At 50.1% G+C, this 24,497-nt stretch overlaps 1 protein-coding gene across 2 annotated transcripts in view; it reads right to left on the bottom strand.

Annotated features, from left to right (window-relative positions):
* The window catches only part of MLXIP (MLX interacting protein), a 966,103-nt gene that overhangs the window by 21,081 nt on the left and 920,525 nt on the right, over nt 1–24,497 (bottom strand). For both annotated transcript variants that reach the window (XM_069214925.1, XM_069214926.1), the window contains one exon: nt 12,339–12,468. In XM_069214925.1, coding sequence (XP_069071026.1) covers nt 12,339–12,468 — 130 coding nt within the window. The remainder of the gene's footprint in view (nt 1–12,338; nt 12,469–24,497) is intronic.

The raw sequence follows: 24,497 nt of genomic DNA, 5'->3' as shown, positions 1-24,497 counted from the left end.
CCAATTCGATTCATTAAAAAAACAAAAACATATATTCCTTTATTGGTATTTACAGATTTGTACAGCAATAGAAGTAAAAACTGTACATAGCAATTGTAACATCTACACATAAGTCTTTGATTAACAATCATTCACAGTGGTGTAGTACCAAATGTGTATAGCTACTGGGGTGATTCCATTAGGCATGTGCAGACCAGGTCCCCTCTCGCTAATAGAGGCTCTCACAAAAAATTTGGCTGGGGGGATAGAGGAGGAGGGTGGAGTCGTTAAGGAAAGGCCAGGTCGGCCTGATCCCCATATCATCATCTGGAGAGGAACCTCAACCACACAAAGCCAGTGCAGTGTCATGTTGCCGAAAAACAAAGTAAACGTGCAGATCAACCCGGGAAATTAAGGACAGGCATGCTAAGTCACAGTGTTACGCAGGTGTGGATAGGGCATCTAAGTGCTTGAAAGGGAGTGGGGTGGGGCCAGGTAGTTGGGGGCAGGGGGTTGGGAGCAGGTCGGCACCAGTGTATCTCTGTCTCACCCCCTCCAGCCAATGTTAACAACCAGCCACCCTAAGGACTCTGACAATAAGCAGGGATCAGGTAGGGGTGCCACATTTGTCCAGTAGTTTGAGCACCTATGTGTCCAATAAAGTGGCAGTGTTACCGCCTCCAGGTGCCGTGCAATCTTGGGTATTGGCATCAGTCTCAGCGGTTGCCTAACGAAGCCGACTCAGAGTGAGCAGTCAATCACTAGTGACTGCCCTGCTTTCCAGGACATGACTATCAGGTGCTTGAAGAGTGCCATTATGTCAGAGTCACCAGATCCTCGGGGTCTGCGCACGTTCCCAACATGTCCACCACAAGAAAGCTCCAATACTCTGATTAGAATGTCACAGAGTCTAAGAGTCCAAGTGGGGAAAAGGGGATTAGGTAGGGAACAGCTGGGAAGGAGACCTGTAGGAAGCAAAAGGTTAAAACACACAATATCAAGATTATATCATATTATTCCTAAGTAGACTATGATTCTAAACATTGTCATACTGTAACCATGGATAACTTAAGCAAGGACCAAATAACTAGGCCTCAAGACGTCTGGTTACCTGGAAAGGAATTAAGAATGATTAATACAACTTCTCAATGAATCTCTTAATGAAATGTTACACATTGACTAGAAACATAAGAACCCTCTAGAATTATGTTTTCAAAATCAAACATAGGGGGTCATTCTGACCCTGGCGGTCGGTGACCGCCAGGGTCACCGACCACGGGAGCACCGCCAACAGGCTGGCGGTGCTCCGTCGAGCATTCTGACCGCGGCGGTTCAGCCGCGGTCAGAAACTGAAAGTCGGCGGTCTCCCGCCGACTTTCCGCTGCTCGGGAGAATCATGGGGATTCTGACACCCCCTACCGCCATCTGGAACAGGATGGCGGTAGGGGGTGCCGCGGGGCCCCTGGGGGCCCCTGCAGTGCCCATGCCAACGGCATGGGCACTGCAGGGGCCCCCGTAAGAGGGCCCCACAAAGTATTTCAGTGTCTGCAAAGCAGACACTGAAATACGCGACGGGTGCAACTGCACCCGTCGCACCTTCCCACTACGCCAGCTCCATTCGGAGCCGGCGTCCTCGTGGGAAGGTAGATTTGCCCTGGGCTGGCGGGCGGCCTTTTGGCGGCCGCCCGCCAGCCCAGGGCAAATCTCAAAATACCCTCAGCGGTCTTGCGACCGCGGAGCGGTATTTTGTCGGGGGAAGACTGGCGGGCGGCCTCCGCCAGTCTCAGAATCACCCCCATAGTCTTTTTGCATGAGGACAAAGAAATAATCTGAACTTTTTCTGGAACACCATGGGAGTTGTATTAAGGGACTTATCATGCACATCTAGAATTCTAACACTTAGGGGGTGATTCTAACCCTGGCGGTCGGTGTTAAAGTGGCGGCCAACCCGCCAACAGGCTGGCGGTCCAAAAAATGGAATTCTGACCCTGGCGGGAACCGCCAACACAGCCCGCCAACTTAACACTCCGACCGCCGCGGCGGTACAGACAAACAGCGCGGCGGTCACCGCCAACAGGCAGGCGGCAGACAATGTACCGCCCACACTATCATAACTCACCAATCCGCCACCTTTTCCGGGGCGGGAGCACCGCCGATAAAAACACGGCGGAAACAGACTACGAACGGGAAAACGCTCACCAAAACACACTCCACGAGTACGGAGGACAGCATGGAACCCGAATTAAACATCCTACCTGCTCTCGTCTACCTTCTCATCTACCACGAGTACGAAGTCCGGCGCAGACGACAACGGTGAGTACTGCACCTACGACACACGGGAGGGGGAGGACGAAAGGTTACGGGCACACACATATGCGACCCCCCCCCCCCAAATCATGTACTCACCAATGCAGAGCACCAAGTCACAGTGACACCACCCAAACACCCCTGAAAAATGCTAGGACATAATCATATTTGGAATAAATATTTATGTACCAAAAAGCTCCAGAAAATTAGCGTACAACCATGAAAGATATCCACAACAAAACAAATGACATACACATCAGTGTATAACTGAAGTACCAAGTCCTGCACATCCTACGAATTCAGCATGTCCGTGGGCCAAAGTCTTGAGAAACAAGGGCAAAGCCCACACAGGAGACCTGAGTCCTTTGGAGAGAACACTGCAGGGGCATCAGATGTAAAAACTACAGGCACCTCAGGGGGAAGGGAAGGGGGGGGCACCACAGCCACATGAGTCCACGACGCCAGATCCACGAGGAGCCACCATGCCCACGGGACCATCCTGGGGAGTGCAAAGCCACAGTCTCTCAAGTCTCTGCAGTGGGTGGATTGCCCACTGGACCATCCTGGGGAGTGCAAAGCCACAGTCTCTCAATGTCTCTACAGTGGGTGGGCTGCCCACTGGGCCATCCTGGGGAGTGCAAAGCCACAGTCTCTCAATGTCTCTACAGTGGGTGGGCTGCCCACTGGGCCATCCTGGGGAGTGCAAAGCCACAGTCTCTCAAGTCTCTGCAGTGGGTGGATTGCCCACTGGACCATCCTGGGGAGTGCAAAGCCACAGTCCATCAGGTGGATGACAGTCTCCACTGGTCAAGGAGGAGGCATGGTGGGCACAATGAACCATCAACGGTGCTTGAGACGGCGGTGCCCTGTTCAGCGGTGCTTGAGACGGCGGGGCCCAGCGGAGCGGTGCTTGAGAGGAAGGGCCCAGCGGAGCGGTGCTTGAGAGGAAGGGCCCAGCGGAGCGGTGCTTGAGAGGAAGGGCCCAGCGGAGCGGTGCTTGAGACGGCGGGGCCCAGCGGAGCGGTGCTTGAGAGGAAGGGCCCAGCGGAGCGGTGCTTGACAGGAAGGGCCCAGCGGAGCGGTGCTTGAGAGGAAGGGCCCAGCGGAGCGGTGCTTGAGAGGAAGGGCCCAGCGGAGCGGTGCTTGAGACGGCGGGGCCCAGCGGAGCGGTGCTTGAGAGGAAGGGCCCAGCGGAGCGGTGCTTGAGAGGAAGGGCCCAGCGGAGCGGTGCTTGAGACGGCGGGGCCCAGCGGAGCGGTGCTTGAGAGGAAGGGCCCAGCGGAGCGGTGCTTGAGACGGCGGGGCCCAGCGGAGCGGTGCTTGAGAGGAAGGGCCCAGCGGAGCGGTGCTTGAGAGGAAGGGCCCAGCGGAGCGGTGCTTGAGAGGAAGGGCCCAGCGGAGCGGTGCTTGAGACGGCGGGGCCCAGCAGAGCGGTGCTTGAGAGGAAGGGCCCAGCGGAGCGGTGCTTGAGACGGCGGGGCCCAGCGGAGCGGTGCTTGACAGGAAGGGCCCAGCGGAGCGGTGCTTGAGACGGTGGGGCCCTGTTCAGCGGTACTCTTCTGCACCGCGGGCCCTGTTCAGCGGTGCTCTTCTGCACCGCGGGCCCTGTTCAGCGGTGCCTATCTCCACGGCGGGGCCCTGTTCAGCGGTGCTCTTCTGCACCGCGGGCCCTGTTCAGCGGTGCCCATCCAGCAGGTCAAGGGAGCCAGACCTGGCCTGGACTCCCTGTTCAGTCGCCCTCGGACCGTGACGTTTCTGGACCCTTCGGGGACGGACTCCTGGCCTCCTCAGTGTCCTCCTTCCCAGCTGGGATGTGGCATGTGGGGTCCACCTTCTCCGCGCTCCTGCTGCCCTTCCGCTCCTTTGATGGGGCTCTCGGTGCCCATCCAGCAGGTCAAGGGAGCCAGACCTGGCCTGGACTCCCTGTTCAGTCGCCCTCGGACCGTGACGTTTCTGGACCCTTCGGGGACGGACTCCTGGCCTCCTCAGTGTCCTCCTTCCCAGCTGGGATGTGGCATGTGGGGTCCACCTTCTCCGCGCTCCTGCTGCCCTTCCGCTCCTTTGATGGGGCTCTCGGGCCCTTGCCTCCCCCAGATGGTGTGGGTGGTGAAGTGGCCGCACATTGCTCCTTGGGGGCAGCCCTGTCGGTCCTCGCACGGCGGTCCTTGGTTTTGCGGGTCCTCTTGCCGGGGGGGGGGGGCTGGACGTGTCCTTGCTGCTGATCGATGTGTCACTGCTGGCAAAGGGTGGGCTCCAGAACCCAGGCACAACAGTGACACCCGAAGCTGGGCTGGTGGTGGCTGCGGTGCTCTTGGGACTCTTTGAAGATGGATGGGGGAGGTCATCGGGGGGAAAGAGGTTAAGGTTAGCCAGGAAAAGTTTTTTAGGGCCAAGGTAAAGGGTAGGAGAAGTGGAGATGGAAGTGGAGGTAGAGGAGGTGGTTGTAGGAGAGTCAGGTGTGCTGTCATTGGGTGAAGGTGCTGGTGCTGTAGGCTGTCGTGAGGTGGATGGCTGTTGGGTGGGTGGCTGCCTGCGTTTGTGTGTCTTGGAAGAGGGGGTGACAGACACAGTGGGAGAGGACGCAGGGGACGTGTACATGGCAGTGGGGGTGGTGACTGCACGAATGTGGACTGTACTGGAGGGTGAGGTGGTGATGGAAGCACTGGCTGATGTTGGGGTGCATGCAGGTGTGAGTGTAGACGTCACAGGGAGGGAGGAGGGAGACGAGGAGGAGGGGGACACAGGGGTGGCAGTGGCTGTTGGCATGTCTGCATCTGGGTGTTGCTCGGGTGAGTGTTTGCGGGATCTGTGGTGCTTGTGTTTGGATGAGCTGCTCTTGGGTGTTGAGGTGTGTGCAGGCTGGTCTGATGGTGTGGATGGGATAGGCTGAGGAACAGGAGACAGAGACAGGCTGGAGGCAGTCAGAAGAGGGAGGCTGGAAACAGGGACAATGGCTGCCGTCAGTGCTGAGGCCAGAGCAGTGAACGCTCGTTGATGGGCAGCCTGACCCGAATGAATGCCCTCCAGGTACGCATTGCTCTGTTGCACCTCCCTTTGCACACCCTGGATGGCATTCAGAAGGGTCGTCTGCCCAACAATGAGCGTCCTTACCAGGTCAATGAGCTCCGCACTGAGGGCAGCAGGGGCAACAGGGGCAGGGGCTGAGGTGCCTGGGGCGAAGGAGACGCGCGCCTTCCTGGGCGAACCGGCACGGAGCGAAGACTGAGGGGCTGCTGGGAGGGCGGGGCTGGTGCGCTGGGTGGCGGCTGTACCTGTAGAGGCGGGGGGCACGGATGTTGCCGCCACCCCTAGGGAGCTCCCATCCGAGGACGTGTCGCTTTCGCTGCTCTCACCAGCGGTCCCCGTCGTGGTGCTCCCCTCGCCCTCCGGATCACTGGTGCCCTCGGTGTCTGTTCCTGGGCCCACCGGGGCCTTGTGTCCTGCAGCTCCCTCGTGCTCCGATGCCATATCTCCTCCGCCTGATGATGCTAATGCACACATGCACAAGAAGATGAAGAGAAAGGGTGGGGGGAGAAAAAAGAGGACCAGGTTGAGTGCATGCAATGTCAACACCGTTGGCGGAGAGGACAGACACAGGTGCCTAATGCACTAAGCCGCGCATTCGGGGTACACTACTCAGTACTACTGACTAAGACAACAGGCCAAGAGACGTCAAACGCGCACATGGGAGATGCTGGACCTTCAATGGCTGTACTTGTCACCCTACAGAGGTGGGGGCCGGGGGCACAGGGCCATGCCTAAGGGAGAGGACTACACTACAGAAAGCGCCCTGGCCTAATGTCACCCACAGCCCTCCTCCCCCACCCAGACGCCTCCACTGCGCAGAAAGATAGGAGAATGTGCTGATACTCACCCCCTTGTGTCTGCTGTGATGTCTTAAAGCGCCCATCCAATTCAGGGTAGGCCACCGCCAGGATCCGGGACATCAGGGGGGTCATGGTGCGACTGGCACCCCTCCTAGGTTGGGAGGCCATCCCCAGCAGTGTTTCTGCGGTCTTCCTTGTTCCGCGGCGGATGTCCTCCCACCTCTTGCGGCAGTGGGTGCCCCGTCTGTTGTGGACCCCCAAGGTCCGGACTTCCTTGGCGATGGCACGCCATATCTCGATCTTCTGATGGGCGCTGACCTATTAGACATGTACAGGGTGGAAAGGAGGAAATCATCAATGGCCTGCATGTTAGATGTAATTGGCCCCCCCCCACCCACTTTGCCATATGGCACATGCTCTCATCTGTCGGGCGTTGCACTCCTCATTCGCCCCCCACCCCACCAACTTACATCCACCCCAATCCACACAGGCATAGCCCATTCCATTAGCACCCGGGGTACTCACTTGTTGGTCTGGAGGACCGTAGAGTAGCGCATACTGGGGGAGGACCCCATCCACGAGCTTGTCCAATTCTTCAGACGTGAAGGCAGGGGCCCTTTCCCCAGTCACAGCAGCCATTGTATCTTCCAGACCGAGGTCACAGCAGCACTTGCAGTATAGGTCCTCTCCTGTGGATGATCAGGTCTCGAGTGATTAAGCAGATAGAAAATGGCGGTCACGTCCGCGGCGGTGCGTACCGCGGCGGTGCGTACCGCGACCGCCGGCGCACTTCGTTATTGGCTCCTGAAACCCATAGGCTTCAATGTTAACCAATGCGGCTTTGCGCCGCGGTCTTCGACCGCCTACCGCCACAGTGTGCCCCGCCAGCGCAGTGACCTCACATCCCATTGTCCCACTTCACAGGTAAGGCAGCCGCCATTTCAAGGGCCCACATGGCTTAATTTAGACTGCGACACACAGGCCTAGGCCTTGCATTGTCACACATACACGCCTTTCAACCCATTGCCATTCTTTAACTGTGCAAGCTGTCTGTACGTACCTGTGGTTTGGCTGACTCTGTGCTCCATGTTGTCCTTCCTAGGCACCGTCCGCTGGGACTTGGGATGAGAAGGAGGAATCCTCGCGTGTACCGACCGCTGGTGGACCTGTCGACAATGGAAGAACGCCATATAATCCTTCGATACCGACTTGACCGTGCCACTATCCATGAACTGTGTGCCCAGCTGGAGCCAGCCCTGATGTCCCCCATCCGCCAACCCACAGGGATTCCCCCTCTGGTGCAGGTTTTGTCAGTCCTCCATTTTTTGGCCAGTGGGTCATTCCAGACCACAGTGGCCATGTCATCTGGAATGTCTCAGCCTATGTTTTCAAAGATTTTGAGCAGAGTGTTGTCTGCCCTGATGAAACTCATGCGGAGCTACATCATTTTCCCCGAGGAGGGTGACTTGCCCACAGTGAAGGGTGATTTCTATGCCCTTGGACATATCCCCAACATCATTGGTGCCATTGATGGGACCCATGTGGCTTTGGTACCCCCAAAAGACGATGAGCAGGTGTACCGAAACAGAAAGAATTATCATTCGATGAATGTCCAGGTGGTCTGTTTGGCTGACCAGTACATCTCCCATGTAAATGCCAAGTTCCCAGGGTCAGTGCATGACGCGTATGTGATGCGAAATAGCAGCATCCCCTATGTGATGGAGCAGCTACAGAGACAACGTGTGTGGCTAATAGGTGACTCTGGTTACCCCAACCTGCCGTGGCTACTGACCCCAGTAAGGAATCCCCGGACAAGGGCAGAGGAACGCTACAATGAGGCCCATGGGCGTACAAGGAGGGTGATTGAGCGAACCTTTGGCCTCCTGAAGGCCAGGTTTAGGTGCCTGCATATGACTGGTGGATCCCTAATGTACTCACCAAAGAAGGTGTGCCATATCATCGTGGCGTGCTGTATGCTTCACAACCTGGCTTTGCGACGCCAGGTGCCTTTCCTGCAGGAGGATGGTCCAGATGGTGGTGTTGTAGAAGCCGTGGAGCCTGTGGAGAGTGAAGAGGAGGAAGACTCTGAGGACGACACAGACAATAGGGACAGAGTGATACAACAGTATTTCCAGTAACACCCAGGTAAGAATCACCCACGCCATTTCACAATTGCTTCTAGCCTCCTGCATCTGTACTTTCTGTAGTTCCCCACAGATGTTTTTTATTAATTTATGCCTTTCCCTTCCCTTCTCAGTGCTGTCTGACTCAGTACCTGACTTCTGCTTGGTTCGCCCATGAAATACAGCGTATTGACATTGGTATGTTGTCATGACTAATTGACAGAACAGAAATTGAACAGTAATATGTTATCCCTTTGTTAATAATACAGCATGACTCAAAACAGGTTTGTGTGCAAAATGTGATTTATTTACAGTGCTAGATACCGGTACATGTGATTCTAAGGGTGATGGGTGGGGGTGGAGGAATATCCATGGCAGAGTCCAGTTCTCAGTCTCACAGGTGCATTGTTCTTTTGCCTGTGGAAGGATGGAGCATAGGCAGTTCATGGTTGGACAGGGTGGCAATGTGGGACAGTGGGAAGACTTGAGGGGGTATGTCCTGCTGGCGGGGGTCTTGACATCCTACTCTGTCTTTTTCTTTGGTCTCAGGCTCCTCTTACGGGGTGGTTGTTCTTCAGCAGGAGGTGGGGTTCTGGGGGGCTGTCGAGGTGTTGGGACCTCCTGTCCACTAGCGCCGGCGGAGGTGGTAGGCTGTTCCTGGTCCGGCCTAGTGACAGGGGCCCTGTGTGGTGCACCATGGTCCCGCAACGCGTCCTCTATCCTGTGGAGGGCCAGGACGATGGTCCCCAATGCGGTCCCGATGATTCTCAGCTCCTCCCTGAACCCCATGTAGCGTTCCTCCTGCTGTGCCTGGATCTCAGTGAACCTGGCCAGTACCGTCGCCATCGTTTCTTGGGAGTGGTGGTAGGCCCCCATGAGGGTGGTGAGGGCCTCTTGGAGAGTGGGTTCCCTGGGCCTCTCCTCCCCTCCCTGTCGCACAGCAGCCCTCCGAGCTGCCCGGTTTCCCCCGGCCTCTGTCCCCTGGCCGGTGTGCCCGCTCCCACTGCCCCCAGGTCCCTGTTGTTGTTGGGGTGTCGGGTTAGCCTGGGTGCCCTGTAGTGGCAGACACACCGCTGATTGAGCTGTCCTAGAGACAGAGGCATGGGCCCGCTGGGTGGGAGCTGTGCTGGTGTCGGCAGAGGGGGTCGGGTCTGGTGTGGCCTGTGTCTGGGTGAGGGGAACCGACTGCCCAGAGGTCCCCGATGGTCCGGGCTGGTCATCAGGTTCACTGTCGACAGAGCTGCTATCCTCAGTGTGGGCCTGTTCCGGTGGTGGGATGGACACTTCTGGACCCTCCTGGCTGGTGTGTTGTCGTTCGGGTCCTGCATGGGGTAAGAGAGTTTGGTTATTGTTTCTGTGTGTGCAATAGCATGCGTGTTGTGGGTGCCCTTGTCCCCCAGTGCAGGCATTCCCTGGAGGGAGGTGTTGTGAGGGTATTTAGTGGGGGGGAGGGGTTAGTGCAGTGGTCATGCTTAGGTGATGGGTGCCCATGGTTTGTGTTGGCATGCAGGAGTTGGTGTTGGGATGGGTGGGTTGTGCTGGTGAGACATTGTCAGGAAGGATGTGTGCTGGGGGGTTGGGGGTGAGGGTGGGGGTGTGGGTTGGCATGCTGGTGGGGTGGGGGGGATATAGTAGTTGAGATGGGACTTACCAGAGTCCATTCCTCCGGCTACTCCTACGAGGCCCTGAGGATGCAGGATGGTCAAGACCTCTTGCTCCCACGATGTAAATTCGGGAGGGGTGGGAGGGGGTCCGCCGCCAGTCTTCTGGACCACGATGTTGTGCCTGGAGACCATCGACCGGACCTTCCCCCGTAGGTCGTTCCATCTTTTGCGGATGTCCTCCCTATTCCTGGGATGCTGTCCCACCGCGTTGACCCTGTCCACGATCCGCTGCCATAGCTCCGCCTTCCTGGCTATACTGGTGTGCTGCACCTGCGAGCCGAAGAGCTGGGGTTCCACTCTTAGGATTTCCTCCACCATGACCCGGAGTTCTTGGTCCGAAAATCGTGGATGCCTTTGGGGTGCCATGGGGTGGTGTGGGTGAGGTGTGGGGTGGTGTATGTGATGAGGAGTGTGTTGGTGAGTGGTGCTTTGTGCTACTATGTGGTGTGTGTGATGGTGTAGTGTGCCTCAGTGTGTCTTGCTTTGGATTGTCTGCTGTGTCTCTCTCTCCTTCTCTCAGTAATTGGGGTCGCAGGGGTTTGTAGGTGATGTGGGTGTGTGTTTTATAGTTGGTTGATTGTGTGGGAGTGGTGTGTATCTGGTGTGTGTTTTTCAAATTGTCCAATGTGGCTGTGTTTTGGTGATGTGTGTGTATTCTGACCTCGGCGGTGTGTAGCGCCAATGGAATACCGCGTTTGAATGACCGCCGTGTGGATTCGTGGGTCGTAATGGCATGGGCGTATTTCTGTTGGCGTGACGGTGGAGGTTTGGTCATCTCCAGTTTATCGCTGCCCGCCGATGTGGCGGGCTGCAGTGGAGGACGGATTTTTGGAGGTTTGGCCGTTGTGGGTCAGAATGACCGTGGCGGTTGACCGCGGCCGCGGCGGTGTTATGGCGGTCTTCTGACCGGCGGTAAGGGCATTTTACCGCCGAGGTCAGAATCACCCCCTTAGTTTTTAAATGCAGAAACATGAATTGCGCACATTGCTGATCGCGCACGCTGCAAACGATCTGAAACACCAAGTTCAATTGCGGGAAATGAATTGCGCGTCTTGCCGATTCGAATGTCACCTTGTAAGTGCCAAGAAATGGTTGCGCACAATGAGCATCAAGAGTTACACACAAGGAATGAATCGCGCATCTTGCCGATTCGAATGCTACCATGTGAATGCCAAGAAATGGTAGCACACAATGAATATCACGAGTTAAGCACAAGAAATGAATTGCGCGTCTTGCCGATTCGAATGCCACCATGTGAATGCCAAGAAATGGTAGTGTACAATGAATATCATGAGTTCAACACAAGAAATGAATCGCGTGTCTTGCCGATTCGAATGCAACCATGTGAATGCCAAGAAATGGTAGCGAACACTGAATACCACGAGTTAAACACAGGAAATGAATCGCGCGTCTCGCCAATTTGAATATCAGCATGCAAATGCCAGAGAACGCCAAGCGTACATTCACACGCACAAGGTAAAATCTTTTATCATGAAAATAAAGCCCAAGAACTCGAAAGCCTTCGAGAACGGGATCGGGGGCCCACACCGACCTCTGTCTTACCGCCCTGCTCAAGGATCACCAACACAGTGAAGGGCAAGGCCTGGAAGATCAAAGTAGGCCTCCGGAACAGGAGCTCAGGAAGTTGCTGCTGCTCTGCACCAGGACCTCTGAATAGTGAGCACGTGGAGCTGGGCTGGCTCCCTTATATACAGTCTTGGCCCAGCCCACAAACCACACCCAATCATGCTGCAGAGGAAGCTTCTAGAAGGCCCTGGAAAGGGACCACACCCTGACACACTCTGAAAGCCTGCAGCAATACATTGCAAATGAACAGTATTTATAAGCACTTTGAATATAAGTCTTCAGGATTAAACTCTGCAATGCAAAAGGTTAAACAACAGCACATCAGCATAATGCATGAATTACGTTATCTTGGAAGTGCTGGGTTTTTGCATTCCAGGCGCCCGTAAAGCACGCACTGCCCTGATGTTGACACATTGCTAGATCAGCGAATTTCAGGGGAGATTTTGTGCGTTTCGAGCATGTAGTGGTCCCGAGCAAACAGAACAGAGGGTCCGTCGATAAAGGTATTTCCAGTATCTCTGATATGTGCTCTATGTCCTGCACACATCCCCAATGGGGGGACTCCCACATCATGTGAAGGAAGGTCACATCATAGTGGCCACATCAGGGACATGTCACGGCCACTCCTGGGAACATCTTGTGTAGCCGGTGGGGTGTAAGGTATACATGATGGAGATAAATGAATTGGGTAAATTTCAGTCTTTCATTACGGGACACTTGTTTCACCTGCTCGAGCGCCATCCTCCCATGCCAATTCCATTCAATATGCTCTGTATGTACTAAATAAAACACACAAATATGCAAAAAACATTCATACACAACAAAACGTTATGAAATGTAATATTACTTACTTGGACGCAAAATTAGAAGGGAGCAGTGCTGATCCAGCCAAGACAATGTAGTCTGATACAGTTCATTTAAACTTGCCGTAGACACCATTCCATTGAAAGATTCAAACAATGGTTTGATGATAATACTAAACTGCACAATGTGTAATTAAGGAAAAAAAATTCTTCAATGTATAACATCTAAACTGAAATGCTCCTCAGATGAAATAAACTCCTGAATGCTTCGCTTTCATTTAACTATAGGTAGCTAAACTTTTATGAGAAAACAAGAAGTAAAAATAAGCACAATTGGTCACGTGACTGATCAAAATGGGAGGAAATCTGTGATATTAAAAAATACCACAATTTATTACACTCGAAATTAACCTTTTTCTTTGTTTCATTTTCCTGTGTGTTGAAATGTGGGTCTTTTTCTTCCACTGACAATGTTACCAAGGACAGACTAAATTAAATCGATCAACACACAATTAAATAAATATATATATGTAGATAGATATCCATATACACACACACACACACGAGAACCATACCTCACGTCCAATGTCATACACTGCTCTTGACCACACTGTTTTTTCAATTAAATTCTCAGTTTTTTGCTATAGAAACTGAAAAGTGAACGCTCTACATGTTTAACAATTTATCTTTAACTGTATTTCCATCAGTGAATTCCAGAGATTTTTAAAGAGCTATTTGACAAGTTATTTCATGTTGGTCTTTTATATGTATATGTCTGCATATTGTCCTGTGATAGCGGATGAGTGCAAGTATCAAAGGGTGACGTGTGATGAAGCTGTGTAGAGATTTGGGGTGGCTGTGTTGACACAGGATGATTGGTTTGTAAAATGAAAGGTAAGTCCGTGGCTGTATAAGACGCAGGGGTGTGTCTCCTTATTGGATCTGGATGAAACTTAAAATCTCCGCACTATGTTTAACTTGCTAACTACCAGTCAAATGTCATGCAAATACATTCAACTGTGTCACCGTTATTAGCAATTTACATTTTCTTTGACCCCTTTGAGTTCTGCCCCACCAATAGAGCTGCCGACATTTGGGAAGATTTGCTATATGGTGTCAAAATTATTAGGTAATGAACGTGTTTTTGATCCCCCTCACAAATCTGCACACTACTGAACATACCAGTTGCGAGTTAAACATGCGGTCTGTCAAATTGTGCATTGGCCCTCAAACACAAGAGACTTTTAGACCCTTCATATAAAGTTTGTCCCCACTCCCAACTGATCTGTAGGGCACCTGACACTCTTGTACAGAACTTCATTTCCTATGTGCCAAATGTTATGCAGATTCATAAAACAGCACCAAAGTTATCAGTAAATAAAACTCTATCTACTGCCATTTGCTCTTCCGTGAATTGATGGATCTGCTCAAAACATGATATACCAGAAAGTTAAATCTGTTAAACGTGTGCCATATTTTGTGCAGATTTATTTATTACTGCCACATTTATTAGCAAAGGAAAAAATAAGTAACTTACCTGCACAATGTGGTCCTTCAGTATTAATATCTTTCAGAGAATCACATGCTTGAATCTTCCTTGTTGTCATGGTGGGAGTCATACAGTAATGATAACGAGCAGTGCCATAGAGAAGCACTGAGGGCTATAGAGGACTTAAGTGACACTGATAAACAATGCACATTGTTTTATTCGAACCAAAAATCCACTAATCCGAGCACAGCCCCTAACGCACTCTTCCTCTCCAGGGCCATCATACCTCAGACTTCAAGCACAAGTGTAAAAGAGGAGTGTAAGAGGCCTTTGGAATGGTAAGCCCTGACAGGTAGGAGGGAGGGTTAAATGTGAAACTATGAAATATATCAATAAAAGTAACTTGTTTTTTCTGCATCATTGAAGCTTTCATAGATTCACATGCTTGAATCCGATTAGTAAGCAGTACCAACAAAAGGAGAGGTGGTGGATTTAGCAAACCACTCTAATGTAGTAAATGACCACACTTAACATACTAATTAGCAGGATATACCTAAAATGTCTTCCTATAAACATAAAGCTTGATTCCAAGAGGAATTCAAACCACAATGCTTGGTGAAGAACTGGACATTAGACAATGTTGCTGCTCTGCGAACGTCCTGTAAAGAAACTCTCATTAGCAGGGCTGTAGATATGAACACTTTTCTTATGGAATGTACTTTAACCTTATTGGTCGAAGGTCTTCGCTGCTTTATTATGGCAAAAGGTAATGGCTGTAGAGAACCATCAAGCTATACTGCTCCGTGAAAGTTTAACCCCTTCTAGACAGGGCAAACACTATTAGTAGATGGTCAGATTTTCCAAAAATCTTTGCTCTCTCTATATAAAATGTTAAACATCACCTGACGTCCAAAGAATGTAGGGACTTTTCAGCTGTGTTTGAAGGATTTTTGAAGAATAGTGTCAAGACAATTGGTTAGTTCAAGCGAAATGAAGCTGGAACCTTTGGAATGAAATGAAGGTTAGTTCTCAGTATCACTATCATCTTTAAACTGTAAATAGGTTTTATTAATTGTAAAAGCTTGGATTTCACTTATTTGTCTAGCTGAGATGACAGCCAGGAGAAGGGTCATCTTTCACAAAATATATTTCAATTCTGCCTTATGAATAGGTTCAAACAGACTTCTCATCAGCTGTGATAGAACAGTACTCAACTGCCAGGTTAACGGAGGACTCTCTAATGGAGGTCTGGCCCTGAAGAGACCGTTCATAAACTCCATGGACAGTCTAGAAAACCAGACAGAGATTTTATGACTTTGTCTACAAAATCTCAATATAGCTGCTAAATGGATTATATAGAATTGTGAGCTAGATTTGACCCTACCAAGTGGAGTAGGTAAAGCAGTAGGTAGAATCTGTTCTAGGGAAGACCGAAAAGGGTGTAAATCTTTATTTGCACACCAATAACAGAATCTCTTCCATTTTGCTTGATTTACTTGTGGAAATCTGTTTGTGATTGCTCCAGAGTTGCCTTGCATTCCTTTGGTATATTCAATAATCCAAATTCATTGTCGCGAGGGGCCAAGCTGGTAAACCGAGTGACTAAGTGTGTGGAGGAATGATATGACCTTTGTTCATGGAGATGAGATTTATTGTTGGTATGAGCTGAATATGTAGACATTCTGATAGGAGAAGAAAAAGTTCTGTGAACCAATATTGTCTTGGCCATGCTGGAGTTATCAGAATGAAGGAGCACAGTTTTTATTCCATGTTTTATAGAACCCTGTGAATTAGAGGTAAAGGAGGAAAGGCATAAGTTATTGTTCCTGTCCAGGCTAAGAGAAATGAGTTTCCACAAGACTTCCTCTGGGGATATCTGCTTGGGAACATTTTGCATTTTTTTTGGGCTCCCCATTGTTGGAAAATTCACTGTAACTGTTGCTGATTTAGTTACCATTCGTGACACTGTCTTGAAGTTCTGCTACGAGAATCTTCCCATTTGTTTTCCACCCCTGGGTCATGTTCCACTTGTACGTAAATGTTGTGAAATAACCATTTCCAGATTTGCTGGGCTTGCATAGACAACATCTTTGATTTCATTCTTCTCCGTTTGTTGAGGTAGAAGACTGTTATGATATTGTCTGTTCATACTGAGACTGAGGAATTGCATTTCTAGGAAAAAGGATTGGAGACCTAAGAAAACGGTCTTCAACTTTAAGAGGCTGATGTGCATTCTTTCCTTTTGAGAATTTCTAGGTCTTGTAGATAAGCCCCCTAGCCCTCTAGGGAAGTGTATGTCATTATAAAGTGAGGATGCGCTGGAATGAATGATAGGCCTGTAGAGCTATTTTCTTCTCTTCCTCATCATTTCATTGCTATCCTCAAAGGTGCTGTAATATTACGTCCTCAAAAGTAACTTGGGTCTGAATCGGTTGCAAATCTACTGGTTCCTGCTAAGGCCTCATCCTGAGCCGGCAACGTGGAATTAACAGAATGCAAGAAGATATCATTCCCAACATGTATTTGAATCTTTGAACAGAAGTGAACGTTCTTTTTGATATGAAAGCTGTTAAAGCCATTAAGCGTTGACTTTTCTCTTTTATTGGATAAGCTTTGGAAGCTTTTGTATCCAGAATTGCTCCCAGGATGTCCTAAATGGAGTTAAGGAAGACTGTTCTCTGTTTGATTTTGAGGCCTAAGGTTTTGAACAAACAAAGGAAGGCTAAAGCAGATCTTTTAGTTGAGCGAATGATGGGCCTTTGACAAGCCAGTCGCCTAGGCATGGGGATACCTCATGACTGTTTCTTCTCAAGAATGTCATCACCAGCGGCATGCATTTTGTGAAAACTCCGGGAGCTGAATGGAGTTCAGAGGGAAGAACTTTAAATTGGTAATGGTACCTGCCACCTGGAACCGTAGGCATTTCTGATGCTTTACATGAATGGAGATATGGAAAAACACATCCAGATCTAGGGAAGTTTATGCAATCTCCCAAGTTTAGCAGATGTAAACTCTCCTGTAATGACAGTGTTCTGAAAAGCAATATCTTTATGCGTTTGTTCAAAGGTCTCCATTACCCAGACTTTTTCTTGATGACAAAGAAGTTGGAGTAGAAACCCTTGTTCTAATGTATGAAGCAGAACTTCTCCTATTGCACTTGGTGACAAGCAATAGAACTTTGTTTTTTACAGAACTAGATGTTGACGAAAACTCTTATAAGAAGGGAGTCTGGGGGGCCTCTGAACAAATTCTAGGATATGACTATGTTGCATTATATCTAACACCCAATTATCTGAAGAGATGACCTTTCAACGATTGTAATAGCTGGAAAGATAGTTGTTCAGAAGTTGCTATCAAGACTGAGGTGATAATTGTCTGCAAATTGTCACTGACATTTAGAGGCCTTGTGGCCTTTTCCCCCAGCCAGAGGTCATCTACGAACAGGTGGTCAATAGTATGCTGCTGCTGGAGTAGCTCTATATTGTTGCGTGGTGTATGGCAGACAATAACCCTTTTGAAACTAAGCACAGGGTTGGCATTTTTTAAGTTTGATAAGGAGCTCGGGCATAAACTGGCCTCTTCCCCTGCCTCACCAAAACAGCTGTAAGCAATACAGTTGTAAATTTCCCAAAGAACGTGCTGTATCAGTGTCTGCCTTAAAAGACTAGAGGGCAACATCGACATGCGTTCCAAAGAGGTTTCCCCATCAAAAGGCATGTCTAATATTTTGACTTCACTTCCAGATGAAAGACAGCGGTCTTCAGTTCTTGTTGGCGATAAACTGCTGCACCCGCCATCTGCCTGTAAGCTGTACAGAACACATCCACAATTGTCTCTATTCTATGATGAAGCCCTCTCACCTTCCTGCAATAACTCTTCAGCATCCTTTATTTTATCTTCCAGCAAAAAATTCTAGGAAGACTGCAAAGGCAAGTCACATCTGCATATCATACCTTCCTAGTATAGTCAACGTGTCAAATGCTCTGATGGATGTCACTGCCTTTTTTTCTGAAAACTGCTTACCAATGCTATCCGGATGTCGGCCTTTGTCTGGCGTCACCTACAGAGGGAAGAAAGATTTATGGAACTTTGGGCTACCTGGATCACCACTGGATCTGGACGTGGGTGGCCTATCAAACGTGTAAGCTAATTTACTGGCATTATATAGTTTTTATACAGCCGAAGAATGACTGCTACGACAGAACAGTATTCGTCATAAGTTTTAATCCTTCCTCCGATATGTGATTAACAAAGGGAACTGATCAAACAGATTTTCCAGACGAATCCTTGAAGTCATACAGAAAACATTCTGTTTGCTTCACTAGCAAAGGCGGATCAAAACACCTAGAAGCACGTTCTACAAGTTAATGAAAGCCTCCTATGTCCTCTCATGGACAGATACGAGGTGGTGCTGTGGGAGATAAAGACAGAGGGATCACATAATCATCCCACTCCTGGACGAAACCTGATTGATCCAGAGGAATCTCTCCTACTTCTGGCTGTTCATCCACATAGCTTTCAATTAATCATTGCAAATAGTAATCGAAGGCTCTGCTCTACATTTGCGCATGCAATCCCAATGGGCTCTAAGAATGCGATGCAACACCAGGAGTATCAGAAAGCACCAGAATATGTTGTGCCTGTGCATTAGCCTCAGGGAGCCTCCTGTAATAGTCATTTAACATGTGCCGCAAATCAGTTACCAACACGATGGGCGCAGGAACTGAATCCTCTTGCAAGTCATGTTGGTCATCATATGGTTCATCATATGAATAGTTTTCCTGTAAAGAGTCATAGTGATGCAAGGCATATTGTTGTCTATTCTTACAGGAATAATCTCCTTCAATGAAGCTTGAACTGTTATATTCCAGGTTCGTCATCATCAGTGTCCGGGCATTTTACATAAAGTTGCATGGGACTATAAGTTGGCCCAAATGGTCCTTCATCATCAGAGTCTTCCATTTCCAGCAAACGTACTGGGAGGCTGTGGTGACACCTTCTTTGAAGATGTCTGTTCAAGGCATAAAGCCACTAGAATCCTTTCTGCAGTAATTAAAACGATCTTGTTGTGTGCTGTCGATGGGCTCATTGACAGTGCCGTTGACGAATAGACAATTGTTTCCTTTGGAGTTGCCTTCAACCGTGATGTTGCTTTCGTCATAGGCAAACTGCTTGTCGATATAATTGCTGTGGACGGCATCGTCAACAGAGGTGTCATAGTCAGCTTTCTTGATGACTATGAAGATGTTGTCGTTCTTGTCGTCAGTCTCATTGACAACTGTCACCACGTGTGGCTGTGGACAAGATCACTAACAATTTCCTCATCAATGCGCCACCTGTGAACGATTTGACCCTCTATGGTGGATCCATCAACAATGGAATTTTCCAGACAATGATTTCTTAAAAGAAGTTACAGGCACCGAAATCGATTTGGAAGGCATTTTATGAGAGGGAGTTTGATCCAGAGACTCCCAAACTCCCTGACTTTTACATCACTGATGTTTTGCTATGAGACTTTATTTTCTTATATGCCCCTTCATATGAAGGCGGGTCCTCATTTTTACACTTTCTCACTGGTGGAGTTTGATTCTTCTCCTCATCTTCAGAAGTAGGATCACCACAAATTTTTCTTCTGAAACCAAATAAGTAGCCTTATCAAAACATATATACACTTATAATACAAAAGTCTTGGTATGACCAGACAGGCAACGGGGAGGCGAGTGGGACTGTGAGGAATCCACAGGTAGTTAGTGTATCCACCAGAAACAGTGTTACCGAAGGTAAGCAACTTGTTCTTCTGATGGATACAACTACCTGTGGATTCCTCACCTCATGAATGGCGTCCCAAAGAAGTACCACACTCAGAGGTGGGTTCCTGACTGGTCAAACCAAGAAATCCTGCAACACTGAACGTGCAAAATGGCCGTCCCTCCTAACTTCAGAGTCCAAGCAATAATGCTTCGCGAAAGTGTGGAGGGACGCCCAAATTGCTGCCTTAAAAATATCCACCACCGGAACCCTTCTAGCCTGGGCCGAAGTGGCAGACTTAGCCCTGGTCGAATGGGCTCTAATACCCTCAGGAGGAACCTTCTTTGCAAACGAGTAACAGATCTTAATGCAAAGAATGACCCACCAGGATATAATTCTTTTATGGACCGCTCTGCCCTTCCTCTTTCCTACATATCCAACGAAGAGCTGGTCCTCCAACCGAAAGTCCTTTGTCCTCTCAATATAAAAACTGAGAGCCCTTCTGGGGTCCAAACAATGGAGTCTCTCTTCTTCCTTTGAAGTATGAGGAGGAGGGTAGAAAGATGAAAGGGTAATGGAGTGCCCCATATGGAAAGGAGTGACAACCTTAGGGAGAAAAGCCGCCCTGGTTTTCAGCACCACTTTGTCAGCAAAGAATGAAGTAAAGGGAGGTTTAACACTAAGGGCCTCAAGCTCACCCATATGCCAAGCAGATGTAATAGTTATCAGGCAAACCGTCTTAAGAACTAAAAATCTTAACGGACAAGAATGCATGGGTTCAAATGGCGAACCCATTAAAAAAGTCAAAACCAGATTTAAATCCCACTGAGGCATAAAAACGGAGTGGGAGGAAATGTATTTGTCAAACCATTTAGGAACCTAATAACAATAGATCATTTAAACAAGGAGAGTTGATCCGGAAGGCAAAGAAAGGCTGACAGTGCTGACAAATAGCCTTTAACAGTCGCAACTGCACAACTCTTCTGTGCTAAAGTTAAAGCAAACAACAGAACATCAGACAGATGGGCTCTCAAGGGATCAATTTGTTTCTCTCCACACCAAGCCGCAAATTTTGCCCATCTGCCGGCATAAACAGTCTTAGTGGAGTGTCGCCTGGCCGATAAAATAACATCCACTACCCCTGGTGGGAGAGAAAAGAACTCTGATTGCCCCGTTCAATCTCCAGGCATGAAGGTGCAGGTTCTGGAGGTGGGGGTGTAGAACCTGCCCCTGCGACTGCGACTGCGAGAGGAGATCTACCCTGAGAGGGAAACGGAGCAGAGGGCACAGTGAGAGATGGAGAAGGTTCATGTACCACACCCTTCTCGGCCAATCTGGAGCTATTAAAATGACTTGAGCCCAATCTTGGTGAATCTTCCTCAGAACCCGAGGAATCAAGGATATGGGGGGAAACGTGTAAAGCAACTGGTCGCACCAAGACATCTGAAACGTGTCCCCCAAAGCTCCTTGCACAGGATACTGGAGGCTTCAGAACGACGGGCAGTTCGCGTTCTTCCGAGTGGCAAACAGATCTATGCACGGAGAACCCCACATTCAAAAGATGTGACAGACCAGATCCGAATGGAGACGCCACTCGTGATTGGCCGAGAAATGCCGACTGAGACTGTCCACACGTACATTGAGTACTCTGGCCAGATGATTCACTACCAAGCAAATCCAATGGTTCTGAACCCAGGACCAGAGCCGCAGAGCCTCTCTGCAGGGAAGGTACGACCCCACTCCTCCCTACTTGTTTATATACCACATACCTGTAGTGTTGTCCGTCAAGACTTGAACTGACTGACTGCGAAGGGACGGGAGGAAGGCCTTGAAAGCCAGACGTATCGCCCGCAATTCTAACAGACTGATATGAAAAGTCCGTTCCACTGGAGACCAAAGACCTTTGATCTCCAGGTCTCCCAGATGACCTCCCCACCCTAAAGTGGAAGCATCCGTGGTGACCGGAGGAGGCAGTGAAAACAGCAAACGGCCTTCCTTGGGAGAGGTTGCCGTCCACTGCCCACCATCGTAGATCCGCTGCAGCGTCTCTGGAGATCGATATCGACTCCTTGAGATCCCCTTTGTGCTGAAACCACTGCTTGCGGAGGCAGCATTGGAGAGCCCTCATGTGCCAACGTGCATGAGTGACCAACAGAATGCAAGAAGCGAACAGACCGAGCAGACGCAGGACCTTGAGGACTGGAACAAGCACTCCATTTTGAAACATTGGAATCAATGCCTGGATGTCCTGAATCAGCTGAGGCGGAGGATAGGCCCGATTCAATGTTGTATCCAGTACTGCCCCTATGAACAGGAGGTGCTGAGAGGGCTCCAGGTGAGACTTGGGCACGTTTATCGAAAAGCCCAGACTGAACAACAACTGAGTTGTCATCTGCAAGTGATGCAGCATGAGCTCTGGAGACTTGGCTTTGATCAACTAATCATCCAGGTAAGGAAATACCGATATTCCCTTCCTTCTAAGACTTGCTGCAACCACTGCCATCACCTTCGTGAAGACTCGAGGTGCTGAACAAAGACCAAACGGAAGGACCGCAAACTGGCAGTGTTGCGACCCAACCACAAACCGGAAATACTTCCTGTGCGACTTGAGAATAGGGATATGAAAGTAAGCATCCTGCAAGTCGACAGACACCATCCAGTCCTCTTCGTTCAATGCCAGAAGTACCTGCGCTAGGGTCAGCATCTTGAATTTCTCCTGTTCGAGGAACCAATTCAAAATCCTCAGATCCAGTGTTGGTCTTGATTGACCATCCTTCTTGGGAATCAGGAAATATCTTGAATAACAACCCTGACCCCTTTCCTGCTCTGGAACCAACTCCACTGCACCACCTTTTGATAACAGGATTAGAACCTCCTGCTGCAACAACAGGAGATGGTCTTCTGAACAAAATGAGGGCCAGGGAGGGAAGAGAGGAGGGGAACTCCTGAAAAGGAAGAGCACATACTTTCCTCACAATATTCAGAACCCAGGAGTCTGATGTGTTTAACTCCCACTCGCGGAGAAAAAGACATAACCTTCCCCCTACAGGAGAAGTTTGGCTCAAAATGGGCAGGAAACTACGGCTGCTTCCCTTGATGTTGTCCCCCAGAGGAAGAAGATGATGCAGGGTGCTGCTGAGTGGCCCCTCTTATCTGAACCCTCCCCCGCCCTCTAAAGGATCTATATGGGAGGCTGGCAGGCTGTTCGACTGTGGACTGGAGTCTCCCACGGTAAACAGTTCCACGCCCAAACCCCCTGAACCTCCAAAAGGACCTGAAATGGGTAGTAGTGGATGCCTGCAGACCCAAAGACTTTGCTGTGGCCCTACTGTCCTTAAAGCGCTCTAAGGCAGAGTCAGCTTTAGCTCCAAACAGCTTCGCTCCATCAAAAGGCAGGTCCAATAGAGTGGTCTGGACATCCGAAGAAAAGTCAGAGGACCTCAACCACGCATGCCTCCTGGTAGCGATAGAGGTACCCATCGCCCTGGCCACAGACTGCAGAATCCAGACCAGACTGGATAATCTGCTTAGCCGCAGCCTGAGCATCTGACAGGAGTTCACCGAATTGTCCTTGCCCCTCCTGCGGCAAATCTGGAACCATAGCTTTAACCATGTCCATCAGGGCGTGCACATATCTACCTAACACACAGGTAGTGTTTGCTGCTTTCAGGGCCAAACTACAGGGAGAAAAAGTCTTCTTCGCCAACTGCTCCATTCTCTTGGCCTCCCTGTCCGAGGGGATCACAGGGAAGGAGCCTGGTGCAGAACGTGTGGAACATGAGGCCTGAACTACCAGACTCTCCTGGGTGGGATGCTTTGACAAAAATCCCGGATCTCCAGGAGCCACCCTATACCATCTTGCTACATATCTGTTCACAGCTGGGCTTCCCCCATACCTCTAAAATAGGCTCCGTAAGAGCATCATTAAATGGGAGCAATGGTTCTGCTGAAGCCGAAGAAGGATGCAGGACATTGGTTAAAATATTTGTTTTCACCTCAGCAGCAGGCAACGGCAGATCCAAGAAATGTGCCTCCTTCCTGACCACAGAATGGAAAGAGGCCACCTCCTCTGTAAACTCCCCTGGAGAAGAAAGGTCCCACTGCGGGGAAGTGTCTAGCCAACTGGCCGAGTCTAGGTCTTGATATTCCCCCAGGGGCTCCGCAATCTCTCCTTCTTCCAGCAGCTGTCTTTGGTACTCCTGCTCCTCTAAAAGCCTTAGTGCTTTTCTGCACGACCTCCACCTGGCCTACAACCTTGGCTACGATGGAGCTAGCCGACGTTAATGACACCGGCTTCAAGACTGAAAGACGCGGACTAGGAGAAGAAGGAGACACAATACAGTCCAATCCGAATCCATCCGGCGCCGGAGTGGATCCCATCGACGCCATGGTCACCTGAGGCTCTGTCATCGGCGTCTACTGATAAGGCGAAGTCGCTGGCGCCGCAGGTCCATAAGGTGATGTCATCGGTGCCGTAGGCTTTGAGGTGAAGTCATCCGCGCCGCACCGGCACCCTCAGCTGGATAAAAGTGCATAAATGGCACCACCTTGTAAGGAGCCGGGGAGCTCAATGTAAAAGCAAAAGGACCCGTGGGACCAGCCGATGCACCAGCAGGGGCCATAGCACTACACATATTAAACATGGCATTTAAAAATGCCGCAGGATCCGCTCCCGGAGCCGGCAAGGCAGGATACTGCTGGTGTTCATGTGGCACTTGCGCCGGCTGAGCATCTGAATCCAGTAGCCCAGGCGAAAAGCGAAGACTCTCTTGAGGTGTGACCACCTCGAGACCAATGGCGCTGGAGAAGCCTAAGGGCTTTGAGGTTGTGGAGTCACCGTAGGACTAACCTGCCACGTAGCACAGCACCATCTAGATGGAGACCTGGACCTTGAATGGCTTCTAGCTGAACGACGCCGAGAGTTGTGTCGACGCCGCTGCTTATGCTTTTTCGAGGAAGTGTGAGAAGAC

This window comes from Pleurodeles waltl, chromosome 11, assembly GCF_031143425.1.
Source record: "Pleurodeles waltl isolate 20211129_DDA chromosome 11, aPleWal1.hap1.20221129, whole genome shotgun sequence".
Classification (NCBI taxonomy): domain Eukaryota; kingdom Metazoa; phylum Chordata; class Amphibia; order Caudata; family Salamandridae; genus Pleurodeles; species Pleurodeles waltl.
Note: the sequence above shows the minus strand (reverse complement) of the source record. Positions and strands in the feature narration are given on the sequence as shown.